Source organism: Cynoglossus semilaevis, chromosome 17 (genome assembly GCF_000523025.1).
Source record: "Cynoglossus semilaevis isolate Cse_v1.0 chromosome 17, Cse_v1.0, whole genome shotgun sequence".
NCBI lineage: Eukaryota > Metazoa > Chordata > Actinopteri > Pleuronectiformes > Cynoglossidae > Cynoglossus > Cynoglossus semilaevis.
The window spans coordinates 221,342-241,341 of record NC_024323.1 but is presented as its reverse complement, the minus strand read 5'-3'; the positions used below and the strand labels follow the sequence as shown (position 1 = coordinate 241,341).

General features: G+C 39.6%; 3 protein-coding genes and 1 long non-coding RNA gene across 6 annotated transcripts in view; 1 reads left to right on the top strand and 3 right to left on the bottom strand.

The window, feature by feature from the left end:
* LOC112488445 (uncharacterized) overlaps positions 1 to 9,228 on the top strand; it is a 16,770-nt gene extending 7,542 nt beyond the window's left edge. The window contains exons 2-3 of the long non-coding RNA XR_003052501.1: positions 3,178 to 3,292; positions 8,967 to 9,228. This is a non-coding gene — a long non-coding RNA (uncharacterized LOC112488445). The remainder of the gene's footprint in view (positions 1 to 3,177; positions 3,293 to 8,966) is intronic.
* The window catches only part of gas7a (growth arrest-specific 7a), a 17,415-nt gene extending 3,007 nt beyond the window's left edge, over positions 1 to 14,408 (bottom strand). The window contains exons 1-9 of one of the 3 annotated variants that reach the window (XM_017040604.2): positions 13,812 to 14,408; positions 11,292 to 11,502; positions 5,790 to 5,879; positions 3,128 to 3,243; positions 2,396 to 2,470; positions 2,205 to 2,283; positions 1,468 to 1,599; positions 797 to 920; positions 6 to 85 (exon numbers count right to left, since the gene is read on the bottom strand). In XM_017040604.2, coding sequence (XP_016896093.1) covers positions 6 to 85; positions 797 to 920; positions 1,468 to 1,599; positions 2,205 to 2,283; positions 2,396 to 2,470; positions 3,128 to 3,243; positions 5,790 to 5,879; positions 11,292 to 11,420 — 825 coding nt within the window. In that variant the 5' untranslated portion in view covers positions 11,421 to 11,502; positions 13,812 to 14,408. Of the gene's footprint in view, positions 1 to 5; positions 86 to 796; positions 921 to 1,467; positions 1,600 to 2,204; positions 2,284 to 2,395; positions 2,471 to 3,127; positions 3,244 to 5,789; positions 5,880 to 11,291; positions 12,163 to 13,811 lie in introns of those variants that run through there. The other 2 variants (XM_008329129.3, XM_008329128.3) reach the window with 2 other exon arrangements.
* An 822-nt stretch (positions 14,409 to 15,230) lies between these two features.
* Positions 15,231 to 19,089, bottom strand: sco1 (synthesis of cytochrome C oxidase 1). The gene is made up of 7 exons (XM_017040606.2): positions 18,733 to 19,089; positions 17,898 to 18,005; positions 17,139 to 17,229; positions 16,425 to 16,622; positions 16,248 to 16,340; positions 15,991 to 16,106; positions 15,231 to 15,677 (listed from the first exon to the last, which is right to left on the bottom strand). Exons 1-7 carry the CDS (start codon positions 18,871 to 18,873, stop codon positions 15,534 to 15,536), a joined length of 891 nt encoding a protein of 296 aa, XP_016896095.1. The 5' UTR covers positions 18,874 to 19,089; the 3' UTR covers positions 15,231 to 15,533.
* Positions 19,090 to 19,466: 377 nt separating this feature from the next.
* The window catches only part of tmem220 (transmembrane protein 220), a 2,628-nt gene continuing 2,094 nt past the window's right edge, over positions 19,467 to 20,000 (bottom strand). Inside the window, exons 5-6 of the mRNA XM_017040607.2 lie at positions 19,737 to 19,808; positions 19,467 to 19,634 (exon numbers count right to left, since the gene is read on the bottom strand). Coding sequence (XP_016896096.1) covers positions 19,502 to 19,634; positions 19,737 to 19,808 — 205 coding nt within the window. The 3' untranslated portion in view covers positions 19,467 to 19,501. The remainder of the gene's footprint in view (positions 19,635 to 19,736; positions 19,809 to 20,000) is intronic.

Sequence of the window (20,000 nt, the reverse complement as noted above, 5' to 3'; positions counted from 1 at the left end):
ATTACCATGCTGGTGGTGACCATCTCTTCAAACCACTTTGACTGAGTTTGGTTGTAGAGGTCAACGCAGCGCATCAAGTCGTCTCCTGAGGAGTACACAGAGGTGTAAATAAACCAGATAGATAAATCTGACTGTTCATGATTGTTTCTGATACAATTCCGTTTAGATTCGTGCACTTCAGAATAAGACCAGCAGAGGACGCCAAAATAACAGTTAAATACTGCCCTGTGGCATCACGGGGACTATGGTTGGAATGAACCAACCTGAACCTTTCGCAAGCAAATTTGTTGGATTAGATCAAAACTTTGTAACGCATGCGTTCCATTTAAAGCATAATTTTAAAAAGCTAGTGTTTTGTTTGAGTAATCACTGTTTATTGTGCAGCTCTCTATTTAGATAGATAGATAGATAGATAGATAGATAGATAGATAGATAGATAGATAGATAGATAGATTGAAAGTCTTATGCCTTCTTAGAATCCCGACTTATCCTAATCATTAGAGAAAAAGGTTGATATGGAGAGCAAGAGAAACAGGGAGAGAGACAAAAAGAGAGAGGGAGAGAGAGAACAAGAGAGATTGAGGGCTCAGAGTTGGTATTGAGCCCAGACGGAAAAGAGTCCATATGGTTCCCAGTTTTTGTCAAATGGCCCACACGGGTTGAAAATAGAAATTCTGCCTGGTTTGCAACTTAAAATTAGAACACATACACTGTGCATCACACAAAATACCCATCACCTCGTATAGCTCCACTTAAGGAAACCCAGGACTTTCCCATAAGTTGGTTCTCCTCTGACCTGCTTGTGTCGATTTCCTCCTGGCCTTCTTGATGTCCTCCTCCGTCTTGTTGCTCAGCTTAATTTCCAGCTGCTGAGTCTTCACCTCCAGATCCTTCTGCCTGTCCGCCAGCGCTTTACGAGCCTGTGCCGTACACCCACGGACACAAACACAACCACAAACGTACACATATGAACCCATGAAAATTGTTTACCCACAGATATGTACTGTAATTCTTGGGCGAAAACGAAGACCCGAAAATTAGCAAACCAATGCCGTTATTAGTATCATTGCATTCATGGCTATGACTGTCAGCTAAACCTCAATACAATCAAGGCACTGCGATTGCATAAATGAATAATAAATAGATAATAAATTAATAATTGTCAAAATATTATATGTATATGTATTGCAGATGTCTCTGACGCAGTTTTGCCTAGTCAAAAAGAAAACGTTGGATATCCGATAAGCCCGCGTTGGCTGCGATTTTTTTGCTTGCTTTATCATAACTTCCTGTTTCGGCCGCTTTGTTTCGGTGATAAAAGTCTTTCGACCGAAAACTGAAAATGCACTTTAGGGCCATTTTTGGACGGCAACATTTTCGGAGGCTGAAAATTCGGTGCATCCCTACTTAAATGTAGCCGTGTGCTCTAGTTGTTAAATACACAAAAAAAAACAAAAAACAATTTACCTTCTCCACACTGGCATAGCGACTGGCTAGCTGCTTCCTCAGGTCAGCGATGTGATGGTCATACTTTTTCAAGTCTTTTTTAAAGTTGTCGGCTCTAAACGTCAGCAGAGGTTTCTCAACCTCAGAATGCAGCTGTAAGAGAAAAAGAAGAAGAGATCTTTACTGGCAATTTTAGAACTATCTAGATCTATCTGTTACTTTTGTTACTATTACATATATGTTCATAGACGGGTGTATTTAGTTTGTCAAATAGGGCATTTTTGTGATACAACAGCACACTTTTCATAGACCACTTTTTTGGTTTCCAAACTCTTTTGACCATGTACCCGTTTCTAAATTCCAACTGGGTTGTGGAACAACCAATTTCCCCACACCTTCAAAAAACAAACAAAAACAACACAGTAAAAATTCCATTAAAAAAAAACCTTGCGCACCCCCTAGTGGCAGCACGTGCACTACATTTTGGGAATCTGTCGTAGACCATTTAATTTTTTACGTAGATGTCGCTCCATTACCAATTACAGTCACAAAAGTGAAAACCAGTTTCCTTTAGGATTTATGTTTGTGATTATTTGACTCTTGACCTTAATCTCAAATGCCATTCATAATTTGCATGTTGACGGTGAAAACAAAAGTGAAATATTATTCGGTGTTTGTTTATTCAGTTTTCTAAAACTTTCAATGTCGGTTTACTCTGTCATCAGTTAAAATCAAAGCTCTAATAATGTGTCGACTACCTTGTTGGAGAATTTGAGGTGAACCTCAGCCTCATCATGGAGACTCTTCTTCAGCTGAGTCCAGGCTTCTCCAAGAGTCCTGGGTAAAAAAATAAACACGGGGAAGACCGAATCTCTTAGAAAGGTCACATGAAAATATCTAAAGATTAAATGTCATAATGTTATATTTATCAAAACGTATGATCAATTACCCTTCCTCCTGCGCTGCCAGTGGACTCAAAGACAATTTGGACAAGTTCTTGGCGTATTCCTCCTCGATCTTTATCCTGAACCAGAGAGAATAAAATGTCATGCTTCAAAATATTGAATCCGATTTTAGGTTTTAACTTAACTTTAAACATAAACGTGTGATGTATACCACAACTGTAGCTTTAGTTGACATTTCATTAAATGAATTAATATTTACAGATCTTGCCAAATAACCTAAACTAATTTCTAGTGGCAAATGAACATATCCATATATTGACATGCACTAACTACAACTCTCACAATGCATTAATGCAGAGTGGGACTCTTCAGTATGTGTGACCAAGTTCACAAGTTCATGTAATTAACTGTTTACTGTAATGTAGCGACCTCTGCTGGGTTATTTTTTTACGTGCACCCTGCAAAGCTTTGTGCACTGCAGCTGTTTTTTTTAAATTTTTTTAAATGACACATTAAATTCCATATAAAATGATCTAACATTCTAAGAAGGCTAAATATTTTTCATTTTAACCTTAAATGTGAGAAAAAAATGTAATTTAATGATAAATATATAATAATAATATTAGTGTTTAGGGGGATATTTGAGGTGATTTACTCGATAGCTTTGATATTTCTCATTTGGATTATAATGAAAAAAAAAAACCCCAAACAAAACAATTGTTGGTTGTAAATACCGAAGCCTCAGTCAAATTCATCAAACAACAGACGTCCTTTACCTCTCGTGGATGAACTCAGCCATTTCCTTTTGCATCTGTTTGCCTTTCAGCTGCTTCTGCAAAAGCATTTCGAAGCCAGCAACCGAGGTCGTCCCCTGAGGGTCCTTCTTGTCGGCCTGTGAGGACGGCATTAATGGATTCATTTTTCAACAGAATATCCATTTGGTGAGATACTTATTTCATCTTGTCCTCTAACTGAAACCTGGTGTTTTCACAAGCCTTCAAAAATAGAAATTATAAAGAGCTTGTATTTATTATTCAGTATTCCGTGAGACTTAAAACATGAAAAGTGACCATAGCTTAAAGGTCACTGCCGGAACATACAGCCTTGTCTCTGAGCTGTTTAGGTGGAAGAGCATGTGGGTTTTATGAGTGTGAGTCACAGAGTGAGAGTATGGGATGGGTGAGTCACATCATGCATGTCAAAGAGGGCATGTGTTGGATGTGTGTGTGCATTAGTCACTGATGTTCCTGTTTTTTTGTGAGAAAAATGTCAACAGCAATGTGTAGCACATCAGTCCAGTTTAGGACGGGACTGATGCGCAGCAATAAATCCATCGTCACGCAGCAGCTCAAACCAGACCAGAGCTGAAAAAGGAGCTGAGAGTGACGGCAAATAACTAGGCACAACAGTAACGATTGAGGAGGAAACAGGCATTGGATTTCAAAACAATAACTCAGCCTTGGAGTGCTTTTCAATAGAAATACAATTTAGCGGCAGAGGAGCAGCTCAAGTGGACGCCCTAATGACTGTATGACTGAATGTAGAACAAGAGGGAGACCATTAGGTCAAAAACAATGTTGATGTTTACGCCGGATATTGACATCTGCTGCATCCATTTTGAGTCGCATGAATTGGTTTAGCTCTCATTTCCAGTTTGCTTTGTTCAGCTGATTGGGTTTATGTTGCATCACACGTTATATATTGTCATGGTTATTGAGGAAATTGGCTTTCAGTTGCTTTTAAGAGTTTCCGCAATGAGGAAATTGGCTTTCAGTTGCTTTTAGGAGTTTCCGCAACGGCTCAATGTTGTGCTCACATAGCAGGATGTAAAAAGTATACAAAAAAATTGATAATAATAGCAATGCGACACGAGCAGCTTCGATATAAACGTCTTTCTTTATTCACTCTTTCGTTGCTTCTCCCCTTCTTGATGGACCACGGCAACGTGAAAGAAAATTGAATACCGAACAACACATTCGCCGCGACAAGGGAACTGTGAACAAATCAATATTTTAAAGACGACGCAGTACACTGCGTCATATGACTGACTGAAGCTATCAAACAAAATCTCTTCAAATAAAAGTTAACGTATCGCTCTTACGCTGGGTCTTTTCCGTTGGAAGACATAAGCAATCGACCGTCTGCACAATTGATGGCGATTTCAAATAATAACAAAAAATATATAATATATAATATATTTATTATATATATTTTTATATATATTTTTTATGTATTATATATTATTTTGTTCTTTCTGCTCTGTGTCCACTAAATAAATTCCTTTCGGAGATGAAAAAATACTATCCTATCCTAGTTGACCATTTTGCTTGTCAGAGGTCCGGCTTGTCAGACCTCGTTTAACTGTTGCTCGGATAAATGACCGTTTTGGGGCAGAGTTTTGCGAAAGGTCAGTTCTCTTCCTTTAAGGTTAAGAAAAAAAAATGTGTTAATGCGTGATAAAATTATCATCTGTGTTAATTAATTAATGAGTTAACACGATAATAACGAGTTAAGTTGCCCAGTTTTAACCGTCCCGCCTCGCAAATTGAAATACTATTGAGAACCTGATAACATATATATATTTTTATCTGTACAAACCACTGTAGGAGTTGCTGCCCCCTAGTGATTGGAGGCTTGTTATCATTCAAGCTTTATAGCAGTGGTACCCTTATGTCGAGTGTGCCATATTCCATTCCACCTCACCAAGCCCCCTCAGGGAAGCCCGCCCCACTATTTGAAAAGTACTACATTAATGGATCGGTTCAATTTTGCATGTTGGGGAACAAAAGGCTGTATGTAGTAAGTTACCGTAAAAGATGTGGAAGTGACACATGTTTTTTTTTTTTTTTTGCCTTTATGAATTAGTATCAATACATTTTGAGCTTGATTGATACTCAGTCAATACACATGTGAGTATCAATATATATCGATAATATGGAATCAATACTCTCATCACTACTCCATGTTTGGGGTTCTGACTTGTAAGTTGTCTTGTAGTCGGTAGAAACATAGCAACTTGTACACAACTTGTGAATGATTGCGCCCCCCCGTTATTGCTATATCGTTTCCCTTCAGGGCCGGTGGCCACAAGGCTACACATCGTAACTGCCAGGATACCTGACAGGAGCTTGTATGTTGTACAGAGAAAAGATGTCAGCCACAGGATGGATGGGTCGATCGGGGGGGGGGGGGGGGGTCCTACATAATCAGCACCTTATGTCCTTGTGTAAGTCACTGTGGCAGGGTCCCATATGACGGTCAAGGGTTCCTGAAGGGCAACTGCTTGAACCTTAAGGTGTGTATGCTGTAAGGGCTAGGGCATACAGTGTATTATATAATAGCTGCATGGTCCAAATTAGCACTTCATATGACTATAATGTGTGGCTTTTACCAGTCCCGACAGAAATATCAGCGCCAAATCGAGGTGTGCTGTCTTACCCAGAAGTAGTCGCAGTAGCTCCATTCGTTGGGTTTGAGGAGCTGCTGCTCTTGACCTTCGCTGGGCAGAGGGAACGTCACACAGTTGATCTGGAATAAAGAAAAATCAGGTTGGTTTTAAATGGCTCATGCAGAGGAGGGGAAAGAAGGTCAGACATGATTGACCTCAAGGCAATTTGGTCCACGAGTCTTCGGTAGAAGAGAAAGACAGCTGACAGATTGTAAATACCGTGATCCCTCGGTACATCGCGGCAGTTGCGTTACGAGGCGCACTACGAAATGGGGAAAAGTCGCGAAACAGGGGCGAGGTAGTTATTATATTATTTATCTATATATTTACGTCCACGAGTCTTCGGTAGAAGAGAAAGACAGCAAACAGATTGTAAATATGCACAGTAGAGTTGTAGAATGGCGACGCGAGAGAGTGGCCGACAGACAAAGGGAGATGTTGAGGGATGCTACGATGCATGAGCCAATCAGCGTGAGGAACAGAATGGCACGCTCAATAAGGCAGTACACCGAGTACGCATTGTATTAGCCAATAGTATGCAACGTACGATCTCGTCTAGGTAAAAAAAAATCTACCAGCGATCATTCGCAAATAGGCTTATCTTAATTTTATAACCTTCATACGTATAATTATTTTATGATGTCTTTTAGTTTATTTTTTTGCTATATTTCACCATATAGCGTGAAATCTCACGAGATCAGATTAAAAAAAAAGAAAATCTGCAATGTTCTGGGGGAGCGAAGGAAGAACCGAGATATAGAGAGGGACCACTGTAATCTAAACACAACCGAATACACTTCCCTGTGGGATTTGCCCAATTGAACAAATGTCTGTTAATAAAACACACACACAGCACAGCACTGAATACAGACTCTGTGTTGCTCAACATCTTCAATTATTCTCTGCGCTGCAATTATGTCACAGCCAGCATCTGTGTGTCCAGCCTACTGGCTCTGCCAGAAACCGTGTGTGTGTGTGTGTGTGCGCTGCGTTGTTAACCACCACTGGCTGCTGCTGCAGGACTGTTACGTCTGTCTTTATTTCAGATTGGACTGTATAATGCCCTGTTTAAAGGAAGTAAATGGTAACATTACATAGAAGCAACATACAGTTTGTTTGTAGGAATTTAAGCAATGTCCGATACTCATAGACTATCCGAGCCGGTGCTAAACTAAATGAAGCGTGCTGCCGGAGTTTAGAAATACAAAGTTTGGAAAAAAAAACGTAACTTTGTTTCATGGATATTTAAAAATACCTTTCAGGATGGTTACTGCCACCATTGCTACGCTTTTAGCAAAAGCGTTCGTGCGAACTAAGATAGATGACATGTAAAAGTCATGCATAAAGGCTAAAAAAATGCTAAAATGGTTTTAGCATTTTCAATGCTATTTAATGGGGAAATGTGGGTATTATAAATGAATAATATAATTGGGACAAGTTTGGCGGGCTGGATTAAAAAGCCAAATGGGCCGCATCCGCGCCCCGGGGGCCGTAGTTTGCCCATGTCTTGCAATAATTTCTATAATAATTGAATTATTTATTGTAACACATTTCAAGCCAGCGTCAACAAGCCGTCTGTTTGTGACCTTCACTTATATGGAATGTTATAAGGCTAGACTTATAATTAGGATATTTCTTGGCTGAATACTTTATTTTTTTTGCCAAGGTTTAGTGTTTGGTTTGCTACATGCCTCGTCATTCTCACGCTAGAAAGCTGAAAGAACCTAAACAGCACGGCGAGATGACGAGTGATCTACAGAAACAGAAGACACAGCTCAGAATCTGGTGAGGATGATGTGGGTGATTGGCCCTTTTTATCTTACTTTGTTCATATTTCCGGCTCAGCGATCGTCGTTATTTTCCATTAAACTGCTGGAACGTTTATCTCGACTACTGTCAGCGTCTCACATGTGGGGCAAAACAAGTAATATTGGAGGAAAGCTGCCTGACCTAACTTCCTATTGTAGGACTCCAGAGCTGGAAATAAATATAGATTTTCATGACACAGCCTGCAGTAAATCCTTTTGAGGGATGTCAGGTGCTGCGGGGATGTCGAGAGCAGCTAGGTGCTCTGTTGCCATTCTGGGCCCGAACACAAAACCCGCAACCTGAAAATCTTCACCGCGAGTCTTCGCTCTGCACAATGTCTTGATGCAGTGCTTTTTTTTTTTTTTTTTTTTCCTGTTTTACTGTATATTATCTGAAGCGCTGCCATTACGAGGGTTATGGGAATAATCAAACGTTCTAGATGATTTAAAGATGAAGTGTTTCGGATATGACTATAGCCTTAGAAACTGGGTTGTATAGGAGCCAGGATCCGTAGTTTTAATGTTCTAAATCATCCAAGATGTTTAACCTTTAAAACCTATTGTATAAAATATCTGACATACTACACAACCTTAAAAAGCAATGATTACAAAATTTTATTTCAAATCATGCATGGGCAAAATAAGGGCTCGGGGCCGGATGCGGGCCGTTCAGCTTTTTTTTTTTTTTTCTACCGAAATGATATAATTTATATTATCAATATACTTCTGCCTTTTCCCTGCAATAGCCACGTTTCCCCAACAGATGGCGTAGAAAATGATAAAAGCATTTTAGCCTTTATGCATGACTTTTATATGTCGTTTACAGTATGTTAGTTCATACAAATGCTCCATCTATCTGCTCCAGACCCGACCCCCCCCCCTGTTCAATTTTTGTGGCCCGCTAGTCAAAAAGTTTGCCCACGCCTGGTTTAAATAATAGAAACTATGGTGTATGGTGGTTCCAAAATGTAGTGGGTAACATGCCCGCCTTACATGCAGAAGGTCCTGGGTTTAAGTCCCACTTTTATAATGTTGCTTCCCGTGTGGCAGCCTGTGAATCACAACCAAAAAACCTAGTAGTGCCCCCTGTGGTAGACTTTGTGTGTTGCAAATACTCACACTGTGAATTTCCTCATTGTGGGATGAAAAAGGAACCATACTCACACTGTGAATTTCCTCATTGTGACAATTTTTTTGTTTGTTTTTTTTGTAAATGATGTCAAACCATTGTGGCCCAATTTTTTTTAATAACCATATATACAGTAGTAGATATGGTGACAGTTAAAATAACATGCTTCTGAATGAATGGGGCCATTTGTCTCTAATCTCCTTTCTGTGTTTGTGTCTTGACGAATTCAGGGCTCTAGGATCTTGCCAGCTCAGAAAAAGGATGAATTAATTATGTCACCACCAGCTTTGTTTTCATAGAAAAGAACCAACAAAATGTTCTGGAACCAATTGGTTCTTTAGCATTTGAAACATTTTCATAGGGACATAGACCTGATGTGTGGTTGATTTATTTTTTTTGCAGAAGTCATTTATCGTTATCGTTTTCGAAATACAATCTTAAAAGTACATTTTATAGTACCTAATACCTATACCTTGTGTTTTTTGAAAAAGAAAAAAAGACAAACATTTTTACTAATGAAAAAAAAATTTTTTTTGTAACACAAACATTTTTACTAATGAAAAAAAAAATTTTTTTTTGTAACTTTAAAAAAAAAAAGTCTCCTTATTTAACTGTGACAACCTTAAGGCTCGTAGGATGACAATGGAGAAATTGTGATTTGTGGTTTGTTCAATCGTTTTGAAAAAATATATATATATATATTTAAAAATGCATTTGGCAGTAGCACGCTTAAAATAGTTCCAGTTTAAATACAACATATGGCAAGATTGTTTGATTAAAAAAAAATCAGAGATTCGAGGAGACCGAATGGAATTCACACAGTATTTGTATGACTTAATGTCTGTCTGTACAAAACGCACGTTCACTAGTTACGGTTTTTCTTTTGTAGGCTCTATTTTTCTATTTTTAGCTGGCGATCGTCTTGTGTAGGCTAGTTTTGTCACTTCAATGAAAAGAGTATTCAACAACAACAAAAAACAACAAATCCTCGTCCTCCATTTTTTTCCCCCCCGTCTCTATGTAATGCCTGTAGGATGCACTGCCGCTGTTGCTAAGCAACAAATTACTTTGGGTGAAGCAGACCCCTCCCCCTTCCTTGAGCCTTCCCTTTCACACATACTCTCACACACGACGTACCAAAACAAAACAATCTCTGCATTTCCCTAACCCCTATGATGCTGCTTCCGCCGTGTCCGATCCAGAGTCCAAAACTAAACGCACGCTCCCAGCTCCCGCAGTGGAGGCAGGGGCAGGTGTGACATGCTTCAGCAGTGCAGGTTCTGCTGAAAACACCATCGGGATACAGTGGTTTGAGAGACTCACGAGAATGTCAGGAGTCGTCCAAAAGACTTTGTCGGTACATTTGTCTGCAACGACCTGCAGTGGTTGAGCTTTGATTACTCGTCATTAGGGTCTGCTTTCTTCACCCCCACCTCCACTGACTGGTGATGGTGTAATACCTCATCTGTTCCATGTGGGTCCATTTTAAAGTCTGGCTAATCCCCCTCCTGGACAAACGTCGTTCTGTCATGTAAGACAAACGAGCGGACAGTTCGCGGGACTAATGTCATTAATTTACAACTGCAGAGTGTGTATCTCCATCGCCACCTGCATTATTTTTTGTTTCCCGTCCTTTTTCTCGATTTGGAATTTTCCCACAATTTGAAGACCATGCCTTTAAAAAGAAAAGAATGTTTTTTTTTTTTTTTTTTTTTTTTTATTTGTAAACTGTAAAATATGTGAATGGCTTTACCTCAACCCACCGCCAACACCTTCCCCTATGTCGTGTGTCTTCCGTTTCAGCAACCAATTATTAGTGCTATTGCTTTTGTCACCATGGAAACTGCCTCTTGCAGCATGTCTCTCAGCTTCTACATGGTTGGGGCTCTTTTTTTTTTTTTTTTCCACAAAAGCAAAAAAATGACTTTTTAAAATGGCTTTGGCTACACCAGTAAACCACATCCCCCCCGAGTCCAAATCAAACCAAAAAAAGGATCGGACAATAAAACCAACTGTAGTCTGTCTTTTCTAACACCGACACTGACTACACTGCAGGTTCACCTCATCCATTTCACCCCTTCCCCCTCCTCCCTCTCCTTATCATCATTATCAGCTACAGTATTACATAACCACCGCTATAGTCTTGGTATCACCGAACAAATATATCGGGCTCCGATCAGGATGAGGAAATGTACAAGTTGCCCTAACGTTAAAACACTGTCAAAGTGAGATTTAAAGTGAGAAGGATTTCTCAGTGTTTACATCCCTGAACGCTGAACGGCAATCACTCTGCTCCGTGAATTTCTTCCTTAGGAACACAGTAGACAGTTGCACGCACAAAAGAGAAAATACTCTGTGCAACTTAAAAAAAACAAAAAAAAACACCCGAACTAGCGTATCACTGAAGTGTCCAAACTTCTGAACCCCTTAAATAACAATCATGTGGTATTTAATATACGGAGAAGAGAAGGGGTTACCTGAAATGAGGAGACCAAAAAAAAATGGTGAAAAGTGAGAGATGATGGTGGTGGTGGTGACGTTGCCGAGGTACTCACCGTTGTCTTGGTCTCTTTGACCTCCTTGATCTGCCTTTTGGCCGGCGACACGGAGCCGGGGGGCTGCGGAGCAAAACAGGAGGGGTCATCGAAACTCTCCTCAGTGTCAAAGCTGGCTTCCATCATCATCTCCACCGCCACTTCCTGTCTTCCTCCACCTGCTCAAACTAATCCGTGAAAGCCTGCCTCTCTCGCCCTCAAAACAATGAGACTGAATGGGGGGAGAGAAATGTGTTGTGGGGGAAAGAGATGGTGGGAAGGGGGGTGGGGGGGAACGACGGTAGAGTAAAGGGATTGTGGGTAAGCGTGACAATGTCTAGCCTCCTGATTTAGCTGCTGCCGCTGCTGCTGCTGCTGCCACATTGAGTTTTATGTCTTGAAGGCTGCTCGGACACGGATGCCGCCTGCCTGACAGAGCTCTGCATCTGCAGTGTCTCTCTTTCTCTCTCTCTCTCCCTCCCTCTCCCTCTCCCTTTCTCTTCTCTTTCTCTTGTTCTCACCTTTCATCCCACTACTTCACACCCACCACCTCAATGTCTGTGCAGTAAAAAGAATGAAAGGAATGACTGATTATACAGGATACTGGCAATACTGGAGTGTAAGGATAAGCAATATCTTTAATCAATAATTTGGGGGGACAACTCTTTAGTATATAGTACAGTATGTAGTAGTGTAACTTGTCGTTTTTTTGTTAAATATTGTGAGAACCCCATGTATATAACAATATCTTTCTAGAAGCGGACGGGCACAAAACCATCTTTTGGCCACTTGCTGGTTGCCAACCTCGCCATCAGCTTCTGGTATTTATGTGTTATTTTTGGATTGGAAGGTTTTTTTTTTTCATCAGTACAAACCACTGTATGAGTTGCTGCCACCTAGTGGCTGGAGGCTTGTTATCATTCATGCATTACAGCAGTGGTATACCTATTTCCAGCGTGCCATATTCCATTGGAAGCTCCTCACGGCCCCCCTGGGTTCTCACTACAGCCCGAGGGGGCCCCCGCCCCACTATTTGAGAAGCACTGGTTTAGGTTAACCACAGTAACAGACCAACCAGATTAGTCTTTAGTTTAACCATAAAAAAAAACCCTTCCACATGGATGCTGCCAAGGTTTTCTAATCACATTTTGCTCTTGCTCAAAATCCAACAGAACCACATCATCTGCAAAGAGCCGCACTCAGCCGTACACAGACTTGAGTTTCCCCCACCTCCTCCGGTCATGGTCCTAACGCTAGACATTTCCAGCAGAACCTCACTATATGTTTGTGTCCGCTAGAGCTGACCAGCATCCTCCCCCGCTAGCATAGCCAAATCAGGTAGTGATCAGTTGACAGTTCTGCCTCGCTTTTGACCCAAACGTTACTCGCGCACAAAAACCCCAGACGTCACGACCAGTCACCCCTGGAACCAGTCTCCTTGAATGTCCAAGCTGTGATTTGAGGTGACACGGACTAGCTGTAACTTCTCCACCTACCGTAATTTCCGGATTATACGCGTTGAACCATGCAGCTTAAATGACGATTTATGGGTTTGTTTGTTTTTTACGGGCCAAAGACTGCTAGCGATCAATGACTTTTCTGGGAGGCTACTGTGTATTACACTAGTAGCGTATGTCTGTCTGTGAATGGCTGTGTTGAGAGTCACTCGAACCCCTTTACCATAATAAGGTGGTGGCGTGAGAGGTTTTACAAAAAAATCAAAACAACTGCTTTTCCGTGGGCCACGTGGATGTCTGACTGAATTACTGACTACAACGTAATTCTCTTTAGATAAGTACTACAAGCTAACGCCATGGCAGGGGTTTCTGATGACAAGTTGGCAGCCCGCTGATATTGTCGATAACGAATCCATAACGAATGAATAGAGTTGAGCAAAGACGTTTGCCTGCGAAACAGCCCACTGATCCAGACATAAATGCATCATGATCCGCCATTTAAAGAATATCAAACCCTTGCTTGCTTTAACAAACACCAAAATATGGACAATAATAAAACACACAACAGAGCTGCATCACAGTAGCATCTGCTGTCGGTAAATGAAAGATAAATCAGTTCTGTTCTAAATGTACTGTAATTTTCTCTCCATCGTGCGTAAAATCTCAAGTTCGCTGCATAAATAGACCACTCTATGCAATTCAAAAAATGGTGTTTACCATTATTTCAATATATGAGGTCAGTTTACTTTTCGCAGCTCCTTCAGCTAGATGCGTGGCATCTGTTGCTTGGTGTTAGCAACTCGTGCGGTTAGTGTGGTAAAAATAAAGAGCGATTGCCTGCTTCGTTGATTCTGAAGCTACTAACTGTTAACTCCTAACCACCTACATTATCTGCTTTTTTTTCCCCCCCTTTATATCGAACACAAAAAGAAATATCTGAACCACCGTGAAGGATGCTCCATAAAAGGAATGATTACCAGTTTTCTTAGCACTTAATATCTGGTGAAGTAAACATTCTACTGAGCTGTGACCAAAACCTCCATTACAGGCAAGGATGTTCTGTAATAATATTTTTCTGTCTTACCTCTTCAGCAGAGAACATGTCGGCAAGCAGATCTGACCACTACCTTGTTTTTTTTTTTTTTTTTTTATATATGAGCCAGCCTTACTTGTCCATATGGCCCAGGCTTCTGTTCCTCTGTACTCTGCTGGGTGGATATGACATATTGTGCCCCCATGTGATCTTTCTCACAGTCACATGGGGTGGGCACTTATTCAACATTGGTCTGGCATCAGAATTACCGGAGCCATCCTGCCTTCTGGGAATGGAGCTTGCAATGGATTGTGGATTGAAAGATTGTAAATTAAGGCAGTTAGTAAGAAAGACGTTTTTCAAAACCATCGAAAGCCTGCATTATGTGACGATCCATAATTCATCATCTTTTTATGGGGGGAAAAAAGCTTTGTGGAAGCTTTTTTTTTTTTTTAAATTTCGCCGGATGTCCGTGTCTAGTGAGACATAACATTTCAGAGGTTTGGACATCAAATACGATTTGTTTGCTCTAAGGTTCATTTTGATTTAATGATATATGTCGCAGCTAAACAAACCTAAAGACTAAAGAACTTAATATCATAATTGCGATATTAAGCTCTAGGTCAGACGTGGGCAAACGTTTTGACTAGCGCGCCACAATTGTCCTAAAATTGAACAGGAGCAGAAAGAGGGAGCGTTTGTGTGAACTAAGATAAAGACATGTACAAATCATGCATAAAGGCTAAAATGCTAAAATGCTTTTATCATTTTCTACGCCATCTATTGGGGAAATGTGGGTATCACAGGGAAAAGGCAGAAGTAATTACTGTAATAATAATTTGGAAAAGTTTGGCGGGCCGGATTCAAAAGCTGAATGGGCCGCATCCAGCCCGCGGGCCTTAGTTTGCCTATGCCTGCTGTAGGTTAATTGATCGTTGAGTTTCCTAAATACCATCGGAAAATATTATGTTGGAACTATAGTTAAGCGCATCTTAGATTTAAAAAAAAAAAAAAAAAAAAAAAAGTATACTACACCCATGTGTTGCTTTGTTTTCAGTACGATTGTTAAACAATCAGTCCTACAGGTGCATATGCTGAATGATCTGTAATGGTTTCAAAAAAAATCTAACATAAAATGGACACAAGACTGGCAACAGCCCAGTGTTAAGGATAAAGAAGACAATCATAATCAACATAATTTTATTCAGGGAATGTTATTGCAAATACATTTACCCAAATTTTTCTATGTAAATTAAACCAAGTATCATTTACGGTCAGTGACCTTAAATAAACATATACCAACATTGTTGCAAAAATAGGATAACATTTAAGCCTTGTAATATGAGAAATGGAAAAAAAAAAAAAAAGAATTTTGAGGTTTTAAAACTGTGGATTCGCCTTCAGCCAGACCACCTTTGGTCATTCCTGACTGTTTCCGTGTATCAAACACTTTGTTTTATTCAACTGACTGTTTCCGTGTATCAAACACTTTGCTTTATTGACAATCTTATAAGTTTCTTAAATAATTTTCATAGCCATATTATTAACAAATGCATGACCAATGGTAGTACATAAACAGTTAGTTGCATAACCAACACTGGTATGGCAACTTTTTAAAATCACGATTCAGAAATGGGTGTAAATCAACTGTAGTTAGCGGTGCAGAGCGTCTGCCTGAAAAAAAAAAAGTGATTCGAGGTACAATCTGAAATAGGCTGCAGTTTTAAAACTGTCCTCCAGTTGCATCACAAGCTTTATTTAAAGCTGGTGGATTTACTTCACTTCTGTCTTGTTCGTGTATTTTCTCATGTGTGCTGCTATCGAGCTGGAGATCTCCAAATATTTTTTGTTCTGTCCATAATAGTCCAAAAACACTCCATCGGGACCCACGAGGTACATGATGATCGTGTGGTCAACCTGCGGACAAAAAGAAAAAGGGAGAGTTGACAAATTTCAATAGATATTTAATGACTTCTAAAGGTAACAATTAGGGCTATCCGCCAACCTATATTAATGGCCCCGATATTAGCATATTATGTAATATCTGTAAGAATATCGGTTATCGGGTTTTCCTCCGATAATGAAAGCCTGATAACACAATGCCTGGGTTTTGCTGCATGATGTGCACTTAAAATAGTTTTGAGGAACAATAGCACCGCTATAAGAGTTTCGACAATATCAGCATATCGGTAAAAGTATTTAAAAATTGAAAACTGAAATTAAAACCCACGATGTAATCGTTGTCTTCATCCTTCGGCCCCTGACTGTAATAAACTCTGTAGGCTCTCGAGATCTCCTCCACCTGAGCTGCAGTGCCCGTCAGGCCAATCAGCCTTGGGGAAAACTCTGGAAGTACAACATTATGACTCATGAGACACTTAGATATGCTGCTACAGGCCTAGACTGTTGGGGGAGCTCCCATGGTGCACCGAGTAAGAAAAGCTTCATTTCTTGTTTCAAGTGTCTGGTCAGGAAATTCTTTTATACCTTTGACATAAGCTGCCATGGCCTCTGGTGTGTCCCTTTCAGGGTCAATGGTAATGAGGAGTGGTGTCAGGGTTGGCAGGTTCTTCATTTTATCTGCATGAAAGCAAACGTAAATAAAAAGTTTCATTTAAGTTTTAAAAAAAAAAAAAAAAGTCTGTGATAGAACTGGAGTCGTACCTATTTGCTCCACCACTTCTATCATCTTCTCTAATTCATCTGGGCAGATGTCTGGACAGTGAGTGAAGCCAAAGTAGATGAGCAGCCACTGGCCGAGGAAGTCCTCACTCTTGGAGGGCATGTTGTTGTGGTCGGTGAGAGCAAAGGGACCGCCCAACTGCGGCTTTCCTATGGACTTGTTTCTTTCTTTTTCCAACACTGCAGCAATAACAACATAATAAAGCACTATTTGGATACTAGAAGCACTTGAATCCCACTGTATGCTGTATGTCATGACGCATCAATAAATATTAGGGATGTCTGGTAATATCGGCCGACCGATGTTATTGGCCCGATATTAGCATAATTATGTGATATCTGTAAGAATCTTTATTGGTTTTTCCTTCGATAATGAAAACCTGATAACACGATGTCTGGGCTTGGCCAAAAAAATAGTTTTGGGGGTAAATGCTGTATATTAAAGTGAAAGTCACTAGATGGCAGCTTTGGAGCTCGTTTAATTAATCTATTTTAATAGTCATTAAATTGTTGTATAGTTTGTACAGATAAACAAATAAATGTTACGATAAATGTCCCGTATCGGTATCGGTTGATATCAGAATCGGAAATTAAATGTTTGGATGATATCGGCGTATCGGATATCAGACATCCCTAATAACTGTATAAAGTTAATCGCAGTGAGCACGTTGGTGCGGTTGCCGGTCCAATACTCACGTTCCTCCTTTTCCTTTTTGACAAATTTCATCCCCAGTAGTGCTGCACCTCCAATAGCAAAGGTAACTGCTAAAGATTTCCACGTCACTGGCTTAACAGAGGAAAAAGAATCATCATTGGTGAACCTCCACTTCTATTATGTGGTGAAATTTCAATATAGGAGTACATGTTTATCGATTTTGGATTTTCATTATACTCATTAAAAGAACAGTGGATTTAAAAAGTCATGGTAGATTAATTATCAAGCATTGTGTGAGCAACATAAAATGTTCTTCTAACTATAATCATCATCATTTTGTTTGTTAATTTACAACAGGGGCTCAAAATCCTTGTGGTCTTCATGTCTTCTACTAAAGGAAAACACAAGAGTTCACCGGAAGAGAAATGTGACAGAGCAGATTGGTAACAAAGCCACAGAAAATTATTTTATGTCAAGACTGATGGAGGCATGGAAGGCCACAACAGCAACATAACACTAGTAAATTGAACTGTCTAAAACTAATTGCAGAACAGCAAAATAATACCTTGTACAATATTAAAAAAAAGCTACGACGGTCAGCAGTTTTTTTGTTTTCAGTTTTATGTCGGGGAAGCTGATGTGATATATGACCTGGTCGGAACATTAAGTATGAAAAACATCAATGTCTCCAAATGGCTGATTTTCTTTCTTCTTCAGCGTTGTTGTAAAACTCTACCTTCAAATTTAAAAAAATAATAAAGAATCATTACATTTTTTTTTTTCATATTTTTGGTGCTTACCCCATGCTTTTTACGTCCCTCTCCTGGTTTTGGAAAAGGCGGGGTGGAGGAGAAACCTCTAGCAATGTGGCCATTCAGTTCGGGTCTGCAGGTGTACCACTGATTCAACTAATAATAAATAAACACAGGGGGAAAAAAAAGATTGAAGGTGCCGTCTCCTTCATTGGTCGAGTGGCTATTTAAAATATTTATTTAAACGTAAAAACTCAACGTCCTCTCCTCAGAATTTCAATCTCTATCGTCGTTATCATTAGTTTGTTAATAGAAGTCAGTACTCTTGTGTATTGCAGTATGTACAGAGGGATAGATGTTCCAAGGGTTTGTATGACGTCCTGTTAATGAATAATACTCATGTTGAAATTATATCTTTCGTCCACTCGACAAACTGTGAATAAATTAGTACACACACCACTGCCATGTGTTGCTATCCCTCCAGAAATGTCTGCCACGTAATAAATTATTTGTAGACCTTTAGGGGGTCTCCAGTTTTGGGTTTAATAGCATTAGCACCTTTAGGGGGTCTCCAGTTTTGGGTTAAATAGCATTAGCTATAGTTATTTGCCTTTTTTCATATATCTTCAGAACATCATTAATCACGGAACACGACAAATGTTAAAATGTCAGAAAGTAGGTATTACTAGTACATTAACGGCTACTTTTGACTCGATATAATTTAGTTTACTTTTAGCTTAAAAAATAAACAAAATGCTCAGTTTAATATATTTTGAATGTCTTGATGCAGTTTATGACCCTACAAACGTAAGTTCATCCGTGTCATTATTTTGAAAGTCAATGATGTTTAGTACTGCGGGGATAGCGATAGCTCATAACCTACCAGGAGGCTGTGGTCTGTCCGCTGTGATAGCGAGCTCCTCAGCACGTTTTCCTTCCGTGAATTAGCATGTGCCAAACCTTTTGGTAGTGACACTCTACAACGACTTTGAAAGAGCCTCCGACATAAAACATACTGAGCCATGTTTGGGTCTACACGGAACTGCCGCTCACTCCAGCAAGGAACCAGTAAACAGAGGCAGAATCGAGGGAGACGAACAGCTGTTCTCAGGTCAGTATGTCGAGTTCACGGCCACTCGATAGTATGAATTAAATATCAGACAGCTGCTCTCTGATCAGTATGGAGAGAGAAGTCTTCTTCTACCATACTTTCAAGTCCCATTCCCCTTCAAATTCTCTCTACTGCCACCATTAGCTGACCAGGGAAATGACAGCCAAATTGAAATATATCTTGTGTGTTTTATGAATCCTGACACACTGTGTGTGACCTCAACCTGACATTGAAGATACAAATCTACAAAACTGGATATTACCCTTAGATTTAAGGATATTACGTTATGCATAAAATAATATCTTTATTTCGTGTCAATCAAGTAAAGGCGTACAAAATATACATTCCTTAAAAATAGCTTTAAATTTTTTTTAAAAAAAGCTCTTGTTATAGTACATATTTCTGATTCAAAATGCAAAATTACACAGAATAAGGAATATCACTAAACCAATAACATTTTTTTTATTTAGGTAGCACATTTAGTCAGAAATTTCTTCATTTCATCATTTTCTGGCACAGAAACAGAGATGTGCTTGAAAGTCTATATTACAGTAGTACAATGTGCCGGCCAGTTTGATCTCAATTCTTTGTTAACATAATAGTATATCCAGGCCACAAATGGAAAGACCGTGATTGCAGCAGCTGTCAAGACTGTAGGTATCCCGACTAAAGCCCTGGCAGAAAACAGTGAAGTTAATATCTGTCTCTGACTGAATATGTTATCAATAACATGTCTATTTTTTATTTATTTAATTCTGTCAATATCTCAATCATACCTTCCAGTGTTTCGAGACAGGAGGAGCCAAATCACAGTCAATGTCAGACCAGAACATTCTCTGAAAGAAGACAGCGTATTACTACGTGTTTTGGTCACGTATTACAAGTTTTGAAATGCAAATGGGATGGGATTTAAAAAAACGTTTAGAAGCATAGTTTATATATATTGAAATGTTACATATAAAAGTTGCAGCCCTGATGGAAGTTCTGAAGGTAAATACATTTTCGTATACAAAATATTACATTTTCAACTCTAGACCACC

Coding starts and splice junctions, on each gene's coding strand:
- sco1 (XM_017040606.2), bottom strand. CDS start 18,873: ATGGCTCAGTATGTTTTATGTCGGAGGCTCTTTCAAAGTCGTTGTAGA. Junction 18,006..18,732: donor GGACAGACCACAGCCTCCTG/GTAGGTTATGAG, acceptor ATTTATTATTAG/TTGAATCAGTGGTACACCTG. Junction 15,678..15,990: donor ATGAAGACAACGATTACATC/GTGGGTTTTAAT, acceptor TTTTGTCCGCAG/GTTGACCACACGATCATCAT.